The following is a 17,578-nucleotide window of genomic DNA, read 5'->3' on the forward strand; positions in this document are numbered from 1 at the left end:
TCAACATAATTGTATAAGGGGTAAGAGTGTTGTAAAAACAAGCCTGAAGGCTTTGTGTCTCAATGCAAGGGGCATTCGTAATAAGGTGGATGAGTTGAATGTGCAGATAGCTATTAATGACTATGATATAGTTGGGATCACGGAGACATGGCTCCAGGGTGACCGAGGCTGGGAGCTGAACATCCAGGGATATTCAATATTCAGGAGGGATAGAGAGAAAGGAAAAGGAGGTGGGGTAGCGTTACTGATTAGAGAGGAGATTAATGCAATGGAAAGGAAGGACATTAGTTTGGAGGATGTGGAATCGGTATGGGTAGAGCTGCAAAACACTAAGGGGCAGAAAACGCTGGTGGGTGTTGTGTACAGGCCACCTAACAGTAGTAGTGAAGTTGGAGATGGTATCAAACAGGAAATTAGAAATGCGTGCGACAAAGGCAAAACAGTTATAATGGGTGACTTCAATCTACATATAGATTGGGTGAATCAAATTGGCAGGGGTGCTGAGGAAGAGGATTTCTTGGAATGTATGCGGGATAGTTATCTAAATCAACATGTAGAGGAACCAACGAGAGAGCAGGCTATTTTAGACTGGGTATTGAGTAATGAGGAAGGGTTAGTTAGCAATCTTGTTGTACGTGCCCCCTTGGGCAAGAGTAACCATAATATGGTTGAGTTCTTCATTAGGATGGAGAGTGACATTGTTAATTCAGAAACAATGGTTCTGAACTTAAAGAAAGGTAACTTTGAGGGTATGAGACGTGAATTGGCCAAGATTGACTGGCAATTAATTCTAAAAGGGTTGACGGTGGATATGCAATGGAAGACATTTAAAGACTGCATGGATGAACTACAAAAATTGTTCATCCCAGTTTGGCAAAAGAATAAATCAGGGAAGGTAGTACATCCGTGGATAACAAGGGAAATCAGGGATAGTATCAAAGCGAAGGATGATGCGTACAAATTAGCCAGAAAAAGCAGCATACCGGAGGACTGGGAGAAATTCAGAGACCAGCAGAGGAGGACAAAGGGCTTAATTAGGAAAGGAAAAATAGATTATGAAAGAAAACTGGCAGGGAACATAAAAACTGACTGCAAAAGTTTTTATAGATATGTGAAAAGAAAGAGATTAGTTAAAACAAATGTAGGTCCCTTGCAGTCAGAAACAGGTGAGTTGATCATGGGGAACAAGGATATGGCGGACCAATTGAATAACTACTTTGGTTCCGTCTTCACTAAGGAAGACGTAAATAATTTGCCGGAAATAGCAGGGGACCGCGGGTCAAAGGAGTTGGAGGAATTGAGTGAAATCCAGGCTAGCCGGGAAGTGATGTTGGGTAAATTGAATGGATTAAAGGCCGATAAATCCCCAGGGCCAGATAGGCTGCATCCCAGAGTACTTAAGGAAGTAGCTCCAGAAATAGTGGATGCATTAGTAATAATCTTTCAAAACTCTTTAGATTCTGGAGTAGTTCCTGAAGATTGGCGGGTAGCAAACATAACCCCACTTTTTAAGAAGGGAGGGAGAGAAAAAATGGGGAATTACAGACCAGTTAGTCTAACATCGGTAGTGGGGAAACTGCTAGTCAGTTATTAAAGATGGGATAGCAGCACATTTGGAAAGTGGTGAAATCATTGGACAAAGTCAGCATGGATTTACGAAAGGTAAATCATGTCTGACGAATCTTATAGAATTTTTCGAGGATGTAACTAGTAGCGTGGATAGGGGAGAACCAGTGGATGTGGTGTATCTGGACTTCCAGAAGGCTTTCGACAAGATCCCACATAAGAGATTAGTATACAAACTTAAAGCACACGGCATTGGGGGGTTCAGTATTGATGTGGATAGAGAACTGGCTGGCAAACAGGAAGCAAAGAGTAGGAGTAAACGGGTCCTTTTCACAATGGCAGGCAGTGACTAGTGGGGTACCGCAAGGCTCAGTGCTGGGACCCCAGCTATTTACAATATATATTAATGATCTGGATGAGGGAATTGAAGGCAATATCTCCAAGTTTGCGGATGACACTAAGCTGGGGGGCAGTGTTAGCTGTCAGGAGGATGCTAGGAGACTGCAAGGTGACTTGGATAGGCTGGGTGAGTGGGCAAATGTTTGGCAGATGCAGTATAATGTGGATAAATGTGAGGTTATCCATTTTGGTGGGAAAAACAGGAAAGCAGACTATTATCTAAATGGTGGCCGACTAGGAAAAGGGGAGATGCAGCGAGACCTGGGTGTCATGGTACACCAGTCATTGAAAGTAGGCATGCAGGTGCAGCAGGCAGTGAAGAAATTGAATGATATGTTAGCTTTCATAGCAAAAGGATTTGAGTATAGGAGCAGGGAAGTTCTACTGCAGTTGTACAGGGTCTTGGTGAGACCACACCTGGAGTATTGCGTACAGTTTTGGTCTCCAAATCTGAGGAAGGACATTATTTCCATAGAGGGAGTGCAGAGAAGGTTCACCAGACTGATTCCTGGGATCTAGGGACTGTCTTATGAAGAAAGACTGGATAGACTTGGTTTATACTCTCTAGAATTTAGGAGATTGAGAGGGATCTTATAGAAACTTACAAAATTCTTAAGGGGTTGGACAGGCTAGATGCAGGAAGATTGCTCCCGATGTTGGGGAAGTCCAGGACAAGGGGTCACAGCTTAAGGATAAGGGGGAAAAAATCCTTTAAAAACCGAGATGAGAAGAACTTTTTTCACACAGAGAGTGGTGAATCTCTGGAACTCTCTGCCGCAGAGGGTAGTCGAGGCCAGTTCATTGGCTATATTTAAGAGGGAGTTAGATGTGGCCCTTGTGGCTAAGGGGATCAGAGGGTATGGAGAGAAGGCAGGTACGGGATACTGAGTTGGATGATCAGCCATGATCATATTGAATGGCGGTGCAGGCTCGAAGGGCCGAATGGCCTACTCCTGCACCTAATTTCTATGTTTCTATGTTTCAAATGTGTTCATGTTGCAGAATGGTCTCGTAAAGTTTAGTTTAGAGATCCAGTATATTGTGGAAATAGGCATTTCAGTCCACCGATTCCACACCAAGCATTGATCACCGGTTCACTCTAATTCTATGTTAGACCACTTTCACATCGTCCACACAAGGGGCAATTTACAGAAACCAATATAACAGAAAATATTGGTGAGGCCAGCACGTCCCTTGTCTAGAAAAATAAACAGTTGTTCAGAGTGAATCATCTTTCAAAGGAACAAACGTTCAAAACAGGAAAGAAGAGTGATGTCATTGATGCCAGATGTGACAGCTTCAAGGACTGGGTGTGGACTTGAAAAGGCGTCTGTAAAAAGTGTTATCAGCTTGTACAGGGAATGGTATTGCAATATGCAGATAATACCAAAATAGAATAGTTCATTGTTACACACTGCTGGAAGTTTGGCACTAGGCGAAACTCTGGAATTACATGCAAGCTAATAACTTTTTTTAGTATTTTAATATTGAATGTCAATATTTATAGAAGTACATTCAATACCTCACCAAGCAGAACAATTTGGATGTAGAAAAGTTCAAGATAGATTCTCGGAGTGATAAGAAGAATAAAATCTAGTTCCATTTGGTATTTCCAATATTTCGAGAGCTTATCTTGGAGGGGTCAACCAGCAGGTGATATGGATATAACTCAGGAAAAAGGCCCGTGGAATCAGTTATATCATTTATACTATAGCCTTCGATCCTATGTGTAACTACTGTTGCATAATTGAATTGACAATAAAGTTACTTTGACTGACTTTTCCCAGTACAGGTGCACAACCTTTTATCCGAAGTTCCAAATAACGAAAACCTCCGAATAGCGACATTTTTTCAGCCCTTGAAGAAAGGTCCTTGAAAACGTTCACCGAGGGCGGCCCGCAGAGGTGACAGCGGAACCTCCGGTCGGTCCTCGAAGAAAGGGGAACTAAATCCCCATTCATAAAAGAGAAGGTGAGGGTATATTGCGCGGGAGGGTTAATAATTGACAATCTGCTGCTGCCTGCCCGCTGAGTTAAAACGTTCCCACGGTAGACTCACGATACACAGTGTATCGTGAGTCTTGCATGAGAACTTTTTAACTCAGCGGGCAGGCAGCAGCAAATTGTCGCTCCCTTAAGTTTCACCCCACCTACACCCCTCTGCTTCCAGGCCATGTGTGTGACCCCTTCCCTCCCCTCTCCAGCTCCCCGCGCATTGCACTGGCGCGGGGGCTTTGCACTGTCTTCACGTCGGAGCTAGTGCCAATCACCGGAGACGTCAGGACCAACGGGACACCGACCCCCAGGCCCACTGCAAGCACGGAGATCCCAGAGACCCACAGCCAGCAGCAGCCCAGCCCCGTTCCAACTCCAGAGGAACACGCTCCACGTAGGGACAGAAGCTGATGGTGTGCAAGGTGCGTCTTGGTCTTGAGGTTGCGGATGAGGGGGCGCAGCTCGGGCTGTGACGTCTCCGGCCACCCCCCTGTACAGGAGCTGAGACTGGGAACTGTGGAGTTGTTTGCAGTTGCAGAGGGAGGGGGCAAGGGCGGTAAAGTTCCCAGTCTCAGCTCCAGTCCAGGGGGGTGGCCGGAGACGTCAGGACCAACGGGACACCGACTGCAAGCACAGAGATCCCAGAGACTCACAGCCAGCAGCAACTCTAGCCCAGCCCCGCTCCAACTCCAGAGGAACCGGGGTTGCGGATGAGGGGGCGCAGCTCGGGCTGTGGGCGAACTGCCACTTGTCGCTGTAGCGGCGCATCGGGGAGCGGGTTCCTGTTGGTCCCGACGTCTCCGGCCATCCCCCTGGACAGGAGCTGAGAGGTGTCAGGACCACCAGAAGCCGCTCCCCAATGCGCCGCTACAGCGACAAGTGGCAGTTCGCCCACAGCCCGAGCTGCGCCCCCTCATCGGGACACGGACCCACAGGCCCATTGCAAGCATGGAGATCCCAGAGACTCACAGCCAGCAACAACTCTAGCCCAGCCCCGCTCCAACTCCAGAGGAACCCGGGTTGCGGATGAGGGGGCGCAGCTCGGGCTGTGGGCGAACTGCCACTTGTCGCCGTAGCGGCCCATCGGGCAGCGGATTCCTCTGGAGTTGGAGGGACAGGGAGACACAGCGGCTTTTGAGAATGGTGGGCAATCACTTCCAAAGTTCTGCCCACACAGTCAGTACACCTCTCCTACACTTGTCTCCCGCACTAAGATTATCTCGCAGAGAATGATCCCAGCCTAACCCTCCCTATTCTCTCCTATTCTGCAAGAAAAAACTACATTGAAGACTCAAACTCGCGATCGAGTAACTGCCGGGATCGAGGCGCAAACTCGCGACCTTGCGGATATGAGCCGAGCACTCTACCACTGAGCCAGCCGTTAAAATCTACGCTAAAAATCTTCCATTCCGAAAGCCGAAAAATTCTGAATTACGAAAAGTGTCTGGTCCCAAGGCTTTCGGATAAAAGGTTGTGCACCTGTAGTAAGTGGGATCGACAGGAACAGATATGCATGCAGATCATGGAGGATGTGAAAATCAACAGGTTTATTGTGTGGGTCAGAATTTGTTAGGTAATTTCAGGACCTTTTCGTGGAACAATACGTAGATAGTTCAATTGTGAACAGGCTCATATAGGCCTTTATATTAGGGAATGAATGTGGCAAAATGATCAGATTTTAAGTAGGGGAGTAGTTTAGGAATATTGAACAGAATAGTAAAGGACAGGATCACAGGAGAAGGCCACAATATCTCTGACCATAGGGGGCAGTGACTATAATTCCGTGACTTTTTTAAGATAATCATGGATGAGGATAAGACTAGTACTTGGGTGAAAGTGATAAATTAGAGGATGGCCAATTAGAACAGGAAAAAGTAGGTTGACAGCAACTGTTTGAGAATAAATTCATATCTGACATTTAAAAAGCCTTGACTAAAATGAACCTGTGAGGATAAGCATGGCAAAGTTCAGGAATTCTGGATGATAAGGGATATTGCAAGTTTGTCCCAAAAAAATGAACATATGTAAGATTAGCTGCAGTAAAACAAGGCCCTTGATGAATTTAAAGGAAATTAGAAGGAACTTAAACAAAAATAAGGAGGGCTAAAAGCACCACAAAATGTTCCTGGTAAGTAGGTTAAAGGAGAAGCCCAAGACATTTAATACATACTAGACTAAGTGGGACCCGTTGGGTCCCAGCATCACACAGGAGGGCTGGTCATCTAATGCAATATTCCACCTCTCCACCAATTCTATTATTGGTGGCCAGTTGGGGGGGCTCTCTGGAGCGCTAGTATGGGTGTTGTGGGCTGAAGGGACTGGTTTTCAGAGGGCTAGTATGCAAATTGTGCGGCAAATGGATTCTTGGGCTGGCGTCTCAGTCAATCAAGCCTGTTGTGCTGGCAATTCACTCACGGCTGGTGGGCTGGTAGTTGACTCACGGCTAATCCTTGAAATTCTATTTCAAGCAGGGTATAAGGCCACCAAATTCAAGTGCAGTTTCTTACCATTTGAAGTAGGTGCAAAGCCACTAAAGACAGCGAGTCGTGACCTCTCCCTCCTCCATCTTGCAGTGACTGAGCCACACCCACATTTCCGGGTTTTATAACCCCTCCCCCCCCCCCCCCCACCGGAAAAGGTGTGGCTTTCATGGAGTGATTGACAGGAGAGAGATTCTCAACATTTTTTTAAAAACTAATAACACTTTTATTTTTCATTGATGGGAAGAATTCTCTGCACCTGCTCAGCGGAGGGGGGACTGAGTAAGATGGCCAAAACTCACAGCCGTAAGTGGTAGCATTTTATCTAAAATCAATATACAGTGCAAACAGGAAGTGCATTTACAGTAGTGCCTTTCAACTTCAAGCCAATGCACCCACGCCACCATTTGCAGTAAGGAGTGCATTTCAACTTCATGCCACCATTTGCAGTAAGTAATGCCTTTCAACTTCAAGCCATTGCATCCAAGCCACCATTTGCAGTAAGTAGTGCCTTTCAACTTCAAGCCACACCCAAGCCACCATTAGCAGTAAGAGGTGCCTTTCAACTTCAAGTCAAAGCTCCCAAGCCACCACTTGCAGTGCCTTTCAACTTCATGCCACCATTTGCAGTGCCTTTCAACTTAATGCCAAAGCACCCAAGCTACAATTTGCATGTAAGTGGTGCCTTTCAACTAAATGCCAAAGCACCCAAGCCACCATCTGCAGTAAGTAGTGCCTTTCAACTTCAAGCCACACCCAAGCCATCATTTGCAGTAAGTAGTGCCTTTCAACTTCAAGCCAATGCACCCACGCCCCCATTTGCAGTAAGTAGTGCCTAAGTAATGCATTTTAACTTCACGTCAAAGCTGCCAAGCCACCATTTGTAGTAAGTAGTGCCTTTCAACTTCATGCCACCATTTGCAGTAAGTGGTGTCTTTTAACTTCAAGCCACACCCAAGCCATCATTTGCAGTAAGTGGTGTCTTTCCACTTCAAGCCACACCCAAGCAACCATTTGCAGTAAGTAGTGCCTTTCAACTTCAAGCCAAAGCTCCCAAGCCACCATTTGCAGTAACTAGTGCCTTTCAACTTCAAGCCACACCCAAGCTACCATTTGCAGTAAGTAGTGCCTTTCAAAAGCCAAAGCAACCAAGCCACCATTTGCAGTAAGTAGTGCCTTTCAACTTCAAGCCAAAGCAACCAAGCCACCATTCGCAGTAATAGTGCCTTTCAACTTCAAGCCAAAGCTCCCAAGCCACCATTTGCAGTAAGTAGTGCCTTTCAACTTCATGCCACCATTTGCAGTAAGTGGTGTCTGTCAACTTCAAGCCATCATTTGCAGTAAGTAGTGCCTTTCAACATCAAAGCTCCCAAGCCACCATTTGCAGTAAGTGGTGTCTTTCAAATTCAAGCCACCATTTGCAGTAAGTAGTGCCTTTCAATTTCAAGACACACCCAAGCCAAGCCAACCAGGGAAGGGGGAGGGGGGAGGGAGGGGGGGGCGCTTTCTGGAGCGCTAGTATGAACCATTTTAGAACCAATAGACACTTTTTTTGCAAGCTTTGGAACCAATAGACATTTTTTGCAAGCTTTAGAACCAATAGACATTTTATTTGCAAGCTTTAGAACCAATAGACATTGTTTTGCAAGCTTTAGAACCAATAGACATTGTTTTGCAAGCTTTAGAACCAATAGACATTGTTTTGCAAGCTTTAGAACCAATAAGCATTTTTCTGCAAGCTTTAGAACCAATAGACATTTTTTGCAAGCTTTAGAACCAATAGACACTTTTTTTTAGCAAGCTTTAGAATCAATAGACACTTTTTTTTGCAAGCTTTGGAACCAATAGACATTTTTGTGCAAGCTTTAGTACCAATAGACATTTTTTGCAAGCTTTAGAACCAATAGACATTTTTTTTGCAAGCTTTAGAACCAATAGACACATTCTGCAAGCATTTTAGAACCACTAAGGGCACTTACATTTGAGTAGACATGTGTTCAGTGTTATTCACAGCTCAGAGAAACGTGACCCTCTGCCTTCCTCCATCTTGAAGTGTGAGTGAGGCACACCACTTCCTGGTTTTGTAGTCCCCCCCCCCCCCTGCCGCCAGCGAGGGCAGCAGAGAGAATGGGGAATTTTGTAAAAACATTAATATCTCTGTCATTGGCACACATGCAGCGGAGGGGGGCTCTGAGCAAGGTGGCCAAAAATGCCGGCCGTAGGTGGCGGCGTTCTCTCGGAAATCGCAGCACAGATGGCGAAAACCGGTCAAGAACAGACTTTTAGTAATATAGATAGATATTAGGAACAATGGTATAGCTAGGAAATGGGTAGGTCATAGAAACATAGAAACAAGGTGCGGGAGTAGGCTATTCGGCCCTTCGAGCCTGCACCGCCATTCAATATGATCATGGCTGATCATCCAACTCGGTATCCTGTACCTGCCTTCTCTCCATACCCCCTGATCCCTTTAGCCAAAAGGGCCACATCTAACTCCCTCTTAAATATAGCCAACAAACTGGCCTCAACTATCTTCTGTTGCAGAGAATTCCAGAGATTCACCACTCTCTGTGTGAAAAATGTTTTCCTCATCTCGGTCCTAAAAGATTTCCCCCTTATCCTTAAACTGTGACCCCCTGTTCTGGATTCCCCCAACATCGGAAACAATCTTCCTGCATCTAGCCTGTCCAACCCCTTAAGAGGTCCACTCAAGAACAAAGAAGGGGATTTATGCATGGAGCCGAAGGAAATAAGTATTTACCAAGAGGAAGAGCTTGGATGATGTGAGATTAGTGGGGAGTATGCTGATGATCTAGAACACGTTGATATTAAGAGAGCGGTGGTATTGGGCACAGGCAAGGGACCAGAGGACTGGAAAACAGCCAATGTTTTTCATTTAAGAATAACACTAGAAACAAAGCAGAAAATGATAGAGCAGTAAGCCGTACCTCAACAGTAAAGAAATGTGTCTGAAGGAACTGCAGATGCTGGTTTACACCAAAGATTGACACAAAATGCTGGAATAACTCAGTGGGTCGGGCAGCATCTCTGGATAGAAGGAATGGGTAACGTTTCGGGTCGAGATCCTTCCACAGACTGAGAGTCGGAAGGGAGACACAAAGATAAGAAAGGGCAAGGTGTGAAAACAAGACATCAAATAGGATTTGGGTCAAGGAAAATGTAGAGTAAATCATTGATAGCTAGGAGAAGGTGTCAAGGAAGCATTCAAATAAAATTTAATCGGGGACATTCAGACCCGTCGGAGAATTAGGAAGGGGAAGGGTTGGAGAGAGAGAGAGAGCGAGAGAGGATTCATTTTAATTTAGAGGTCAATATTTATACCGCTTGGGTGTAAGCTGCACAAGCGAAATATGAGGTGCTGGTCCTCCAATTTGAGCTGGGCCTTGCTCTGACAGTGCAGGAGGCCCAGAATAGAAAGGTCAGTGTGGGAGAGGGTTAAAGTGATTAGCAACCGGGAGATCAGGTAGGTTTTAGGCGGATTGAGCGGAGGTGTTCAGACAAACAATCGCCGAGCCTGCACTCCGTCTCACCGATATATAGGAGTCCACACCTGGAACAGCGGATACAGTAGATGAGGTTGGAGGAGGTGCAAGTGAACCTCTTCCTCACATCAAAAGACTGGTGGCGTTCTTGGACTGAGTCGAGGGAGGAGGTATAGGGAATCAATAGTAGGGAAATAGATGAAAAGTCCCGCGAACAGGCCGATTCAAGCTCCGCTCTATGATCTTTGCTCCACCAGGATGTTTTCCTCCTCCAATCACCGTGCCCTATCCTCAGTCCCACCCCCCTACTTCCGCCTCTGACCGACACCTCCCTCCTCCAATCATCGCGCTGAATCATCATGTCCCGCCCCATTGCCTGCTGACCGACGTCTCTCTCGTCCAATCGGCGCCCTCGATCATCAGTCCCACCCCCACTGTCTCGCGGGAAGTGGAGATTTTTAATAGATTTTTTTTCACCAAGTTTTAAAATCCGGATTACAAAACATAGGGGGGGGGGGATTGTCCCCCACCTCTCAAAACATTGGGGGAGGGGGGGTGGCGCACCCCCTGTACTACCCCCCCCCCCCCACCGGGGTTTCCGCCCATGCTTAAAAATAATCCACTGTTTTCCCCAACCATCTGCCAATAAAACCCTATTCACCCGTATCCACCTATCACCTGCCAAGCCTTGCCTTGCCCCACCTCTTCTCTCAGCTTTCTCCATCGCCCTTGCCCCCGCACCCCGCCCCATCCCTCCGCTAATGCTCTCAAACCCAGACAACATCCTGGTGAGCCTCTTTTGCACCAATTACAGATAATGACTAATAAATAATTATTTTTGAACTGTAAAAAAATATTTGAAATGTACGTTATTCTTGCAATCACTCTAAATGCATCTCAGTGCAAGCTGCTCAGCCACACAGAATACTAAGCAGCAGTTTCCATTCTGCATCTTTCAAGCAATTCAATCAATCAATCTCAGTCAGGAATTCTTCCCTGCTACGTTGAATTGAATGCTCATTGCTAACTCTCATGCCAGACTCTGTTCCCCAATTAATGGAGATCGACCTGAACTAGAGAAGATACCACTAGATGGTGCTGGAGAGAAAATAAAATCAACTAAGTCAGTCTATAATTTTTCCCAGAACTATACATGCAAAAAGAATATTAATACAGAAAATGTTGGAAACACTCAGCTAGGCGAGGAAGCAAAGAGAAACGGACAATATTTCCTATCTTGGACACCTCATCAAAACTGAGAAAGGATCTTAGATCTGAAACGCCAACTGCTTTATTCATCCACAAGTTCTACCCAATCTGCTGAACTTGTCCAAAAGTTTCTGTTTATACTCCATATTTTCAACCGGTATAGCTTATTTGATATTCATACGATACCAATGTAGAATTATATTTAGTATTAACTAGTGTTAGATTCATGTTACTTCCAAAAATAAAAACATTTTTTCCCAATTCTTCTCGAGCATTTTCGATTAGTTCTGTCACATTAGTCCTATTCATTGTGTGTGACCTACACTCTATGTTATAGTAAGACAACTCTGAGGAAAAATATTAGTGCACGATTGCATGTTCTACTGTTGTATGGAACCAGTGTAATATCAAGGCCTCATTCCTCCTAAGCACCGTCACATTGATTCATCAAAGAAAAGAAGGGCTTGAAAGTTTCTAATCCTGGGAGTTCACTCTGCATCTGATTTTTGTATCTCACACTTTGGGGACATTTGGAATTTGATCCAAGTGTTGGCGTTTGGATTTGAACTATTGGTTTATGCAGCAAATCTCTTGAGATTTTCCCATAAATTCAGCCATTCACCTGGTACATCGCTTGCTGCTTCTGGGATAAAAACAATGACACTGTGTGGCATGGCAGTTGGTGAGGTTTTTTTCAGTGCAATTTTGTGATAAAGGAATAAGATTTTTTTTTTAATGACAATTGATGCACACAAACACACTAACCTCCACACAAATTACCTATTGCATCAATGCTTCACTCTTTTTTACAGATAAGGGGAATCTACAGTAAGGCTAAGTTGAGGGAGATATGGTGGGGCAGGAATTTGCTGTGCATTTATTTTGTATGATTTCCAAATTAGGAACATAATAACGGATGAGTACATAATATTGAACAACGTTATGAGACATTGCTTGATAAAATATGAAATAAATGTAAAATAAATCATATTTATGTCCAAGTACTGTATAATATTGTTGTGAATTTTAAATTGAATTGATTCTATATTCAATATATTATTGTTTAACATCAGCAAGCTACTGATGGCTCACAAACATCTTGCCTGCGTCACTTAAATATGATGCATTGTTTAGTTGAGCAGTAGGAGTTTTAGATGTAAAAAATCCCGTATTATTAAACCACTTTAACGGTGCAATATTACAACTTAGTTTCATCATTTGTGCGATTCCAATGCTGGGTCATGATGCTAGTGCTTGAAATGTGGCCAATTAGTAGGAAGCTGGAAAAAGTCGCAAGATTTTATCTGTTTTCCTCCCTCATCTTTCCCTCGTTTATCCCCGTTGTCCTTTTCCCCTTCCTCTCTCATTTCCCGCCTCTCCCTCTCGTGGCTCCCTCCTCCCCTCCCATCTGGTTTACCCCACCTGTCCTCCTGTGTCTCTTTCTCTCATATTTTTCCTTTCCAATGGCTTTACCTGCCTCGATTATTCTTTCTCCCCCTTCCCCCTTCTACCTCTATGTCGGTAGGCCAATAGGGATCGGATGGCATTAGAGCTGTAACCTTCCCTTTGCTCAACCAGTGTCTATGCCTGAATTTCTTCAGTCCAGCAAGATCCTGAGAACAAAACACCCCTTGCAGAAGAGTCCCGATCCAAAATCTCATGTCATTGCCTATCGCCGATGTGGCCAGACCTGATGCGTTTCACCAGCACTTTGAATTTGCTCAAGATTCCAACATCTGCAGTCTCTTATGTCCGCTCCCTATCTTTTTCCTGATGCTTCATCTCTTCTGTCCTTACTCATTTGGACAATATTGAAACTAACTGACTGAAAAAAACTGACGTTTGGAAACACTGCAATGGTACATGGGTGAAAGAAAGCCTTGTTTAAAATATTACAATACCTCCTTTGTCCATTGTCTATTTAGTACAGTTGGAAAATCGGGCATTCCAGTCTGTTTCAGTACAGCACAGCTTCAAGGGCAACTTGGAGCAAAAGAGCCAGCCATGCATACAACCAGTAAAATATTTTATTTTATGTTGCTTAATAGAAGGATAGTTGTGGCAATGTGGTGGTGTACAATACGTTAATTTTCTTCAGGGATGTTTGTAGAATTTACTGCACAATAAGTGTGAATGCATGTTTGTATTCTCTTGCACAGAGAGAGCTGAGAACACATTCCCTTCATTGCTGTGTAATTCAGGGGGTGTGTATTTTACCCAGTTTCTTCCAGTGATAGAGCAGAGTTGAGTCTTTGTTGCTTCCATTATACTAAGCAGCTTGTTTCTTCTCTCCTAGTGTTGCCATCAAGCCATGTTCTTGGAGTCGTGAATGCCCATGGCTGCGGTCAACACTCTGCCTATCTAGTGATTCCAACAACCTGTATCCTTGTTTTCCCGTCAACAGCAAATGCAAAATGGGAAGCGTTGGTAGTCTGATGGCTGAAAAGCATGACCTCCCATGTGATAATGTGAAAAGTCGCCGAAATCGCAATGCGTGCAATCTCAGGCAGCCGGACGGGCTGTTTAAAAAGGGATTATCCCAAAGGGAGCTGTTGAACTATCTGAACAACACCAAAAAAGGAGCAAAGGCAGAGAAAAGGGTCGCATCTGGGAGCTCTTCCATGGAACGCTGCCGGAAAGATGGACAGTTTGAGATTTATGGAAAGGAAATTGATCTTACAAAGAATTCACTTCCTGTTGGAGGGAAATTTGAAAAGGTACTCTAAACCTAGGCCAGAAATGGCCAACTAAAATATGTTTGATGTAGTAAAATAGGATGGCATTTACTGAGCCCTTTTAGCAGATTGATAGACCTTTCTCATATAATGTATTTTATTTCCATCGTTCTGAATTCTTAATATTTCTCGATATATTTTGATTCTGTGTGAACATGGATAACTATAATATAGTCCACTGCGTTGCCATTGTTCAGGTGCCTCATTCCCTCTCCTACAGGAAACACGGGTGAACTCCCTTGGATCCATTTCAGGCCCCAATCTATTTCTTATTAACATGCTGCCACTTGTCAACATCACCCATAAACATGTCATCAGCATTTGCACAGATTCTTGTAATGTCTTTGCAAATGGATTCTGGAACAGCATGTATCATTTCTGATCAATATCACGTCATGCCATAATCTATTCATAAAAGTTGTGGTTTGTTTGTAAGGCAGAAAACTTTAGAGGACATTATATCCATGCATGCAAATGATATATATAAAGAAGATGCCACTAATGCCTTTACTTCTGAAGATAGACACAAAAAGCTGGAGTAACTCAGCGGGACAGGCAGCATCTCTGGAGAGAAGGAATGAGTGACGTTTCGGGTCAAGACCCTTCTCAAGACCCTTCTTCGGAACTTCACCACAGCTTCTCATGGTCTTTCCATCATCTCTGTGTTGTCGTTGTTGAGTTTAGCGATAAAGTATGGAAACGGGCCCTTTGGTCCACACTGGCATCCATCACCCATTCACACTGGTTCTATATTCTCCCAATCCATACACATTAGGGGCAATATGCAGCGGCCAATTAGCTTAAAAAATTGCACGTCTTTGAGATGTGGGAGGAAACTGGAACATTCGGAGGAAATACATGCAGTCACAGGGAGAAAGTGCAAACTCCACACAGAGAGCACTCAAAGTTAGGATCGAACCCAGGTCTCTGGCGCCGTGAAGTAGCAACTCTAGGAGCTGTGCCAATGTGCTGCTTGTTTGATATTCAGTTATGAATGGACTTGCATTTCTTCCAACTAAAAATTGGGAAGAGCAAAATAATTGTCTTCTGTCTCAATCAGACCTCTCTCTTAGAATTGGCAGACATTCATCCAAACTGCTCATTCGTCAAATATCACATTTGCTGCTGAGATGAGTTTTGGACTGGTCAGACAACATTTGGAATATAGTGAGCAGTTTTGAGCCTCGTATCTGAGGAAGGATGTGCTGGCAGTTGAGAGGGTCCAGAGGAGTTGTACGAGAATGATCCAGGGGCTGATTGGGCTAATGTATTATGAGCATTTGATGGCTCTGAGCCTGCACTCGTTGACGTTTTGAAAGATGAGTGGGACCTCATTGAAACTTACTGAATAGTGAGAGGCTGGATAGAGTGGATGTGGAGAGGATAGTAGGAGAGTTAAGAACCAGAGGGCACTGTCTCAGAACAAAAGGACATACCTTTAGAAAGGAGACAAGGAATTTCTTTAGTCGGAGGGTGGTGAGTCTGTGGAATTTGTTGCCACAGATGGCTGTGGAGGCCAGGTCATTGGGTACTTTAAAAGTGGAGATTGACAGATTCTTGATTAGTAAGGGTGTTAAGGGTTATGGGAAGAAGATGGAGATGGAGAATGGAGGTTGAGAGGGACAGATAGATTAGCTGTGATTGAATGACAGAGTAGACACTACAAATGCCTCCACAATCTCTAAAACAACCCCTTTCAGAACCTTGGGGTGTAGTCCATCTGGTCCAAGTGACTTGTACATCTTCAAACCTTTCAGCTTCCCAAGCACCTGCTCCTTGGTAATGGCAACCCCTCCTCCACCCTTCTATGACAGACAGGAAAAGAAAGTAAAGGGACAAATTGCCACTTTGGCTTCATGGATGTGGCAAGGACTCTTTCCGGAGCTCTGACAGATGGTCTTTAACCTGAAGTGTTACATCTTTTCTCATTTTCCAAGGTCGCTGCCTAACCTGCATATGTCCAGCGATCTCCATTTATTTCAGCATTAACCTCTTACTTACCTCACTGTTGCCTCAAAAACAACACTTTTGTGACCGAAAGCAGTTTTGATCTGATATTTTAAGGTTGGTAGCTGTGAGAAATAGATGTCACCATGGTGCACATGCCCCATTCACTGAGGATCAGTGAAGAGAAGAACCTTATGTAAAATTACTTACAAGAACTGCATGAATTTCAATTGAAGTGCTTGTCAATTGGTGCCTAGATTAGTTTAGAGATGCTGTGTGCAGTCAGCCCACCAAGTCCGCGCCAACCATTGAGCAGTCGCACACAAGTTACTTGTTATCCTACTCCCAATTGACCCACCAGGGACAATTTACAGAAGTCGATTAACCTACAAACCTGCACGTCTTTGGAGTATGAGAGGACAACCGGAGCACCCGGAGAAAATCCATGCAGTCACAGGGCGATCATACAAACACCACACAGACAGCTTCTGTAGTCACGATTGAACCCTATGGCACTGAAACAACATCTCTACCACTGCCACTTAAGATGTATTTCTTAAACTTCAATATTAGGATTGAGACAAGTCAATATTTAGTCTTTGCTCTGCCTGATTCTGTGTGAGAATTTACCTCACTTGAGAATATTCACTTTCGATTATTATTCTTTGGGAACTTTAATTAAAACAAGTTTTATCAAGTGAATGATTGTACTGTCAAAAGCAGCTGTACTATGGTGAAGCATGTCACAAATTGTTTTAAGCCCAGTCCAAACAATAGTGATTGGGGTGTTTAAATGTAAGAATCCAAAATTAATTAGCTTAATATATAAACTTGGTATCCTCTCTGGCTTGTTCATGGAGTCAGGCAGATGGAAATAGGCCTTTCAGGACAACTTGCCCATGCCAATCAAGATGCTCCAACCAAGCTAGTCCCATTCACCCATGCCCTTTACTCATTCCTAACCAGGTAATTGTCCAAATGTCTTAAGCGTGATGGCACCTGCCTCAAATACTTAATTTAGCAGATTGTTCCATATGCCCACACCATCCGTGTGAAAATGTTGCACCTCAGATTTCTATTACATTTTGTCCCATCTCACAAACCTACACACTCTAATTCTATTATTCTCTAATCTACTCTGGTGAAAATGACTCCCCTAAAAGATCACCCCTCAGCCTCCTGGGCATAGCCTAGCCAACCTTTCTCTATAACTCAAACCCTCAAGTGCTGGCAACATCTTCATAAATCTTCTCTCAACTCTTTTTTTTGTTGCTTAATCGCATTTGTCCTATACCAGGGTAACCATAACAACATTAAACATGACATTCCAAATGCAGCCTCCCCAACATCTAGTACAACTGTAACCTACCATCCCAACTCAATTCCATGACTGATGAATGCCAGTGCATCACTCTGTTTACCTGTGACACCACTTTCAGGGACATTTGTACTTCTATCCCTAGATTTTCTATTTTACAATACTGTCCCAGGCCCTATCATTCATTGTGAAGATCCTTCCCTAGTTTAGCTTCCCAAAATGCAACCACTCATTTATCTGAAGTAAATTCCATTAGCCATTCTTTAGCCCATTGCCCTGCTTATCAAGATCATGTTGCATTTCTTGATAACCATTTTCACTGCCATCCTCTTAAATAAGATCTGCTAGAGCAACCTCATGTCCCCTTTTGGCCCTCCTGAATTCCTCCTTAAGCATGTACATCTGTTCCCAATACTCTAGGTGTACA

The 17,578-nt window shown here is 44.2% G+C and overlaps 1 protein-coding gene across 10 annotated transcripts in view; it reads left to right on the forward strand.

Annotated features, from left to right (window-relative positions):
* n4bp3 (NEDD4 binding protein 3) overlaps window positions 1-17,578 on the forward strand; it is a 100,038-nt gene that overhangs the window by 76,228 nt on the left and 6,232 nt on the right. For 7 of the 10 annotated variants that reach the window (XM_055642885.1, XM_055642884.1, XM_055642883.1 and 4 more), the window contains one exon: window positions 13,448-13,868. In XM_055642885.1, the coding sequence (XP_055498860.1) occupies window positions 13,566-13,868 (303 nt within the window). In that variant the 5' untranslated portion in view covers window positions 13,448-13,565. Of the gene's footprint in view, window positions 1-11,676; window positions 11,834-13,447; window positions 13,869-17,578 lie in introns of those variants that run through there. The other 3 variants (XM_055642890.1, XM_055642891.1, XM_055642888.1) reach the window with 2 other exon arrangements.

The sequence above is a fragment of the Leucoraja erinacea genome, chromosome 11 (genome assembly GCF_028641065.1).
Source record: "Leucoraja erinacea ecotype New England chromosome 11, Leri_hhj_1, whole genome shotgun sequence".
Classification (NCBI taxonomy): domain Eukaryota; kingdom Metazoa; phylum Chordata; class Chondrichthyes; order Rajiformes; family Rajidae; genus Leucoraja; species Leucoraja erinaceus.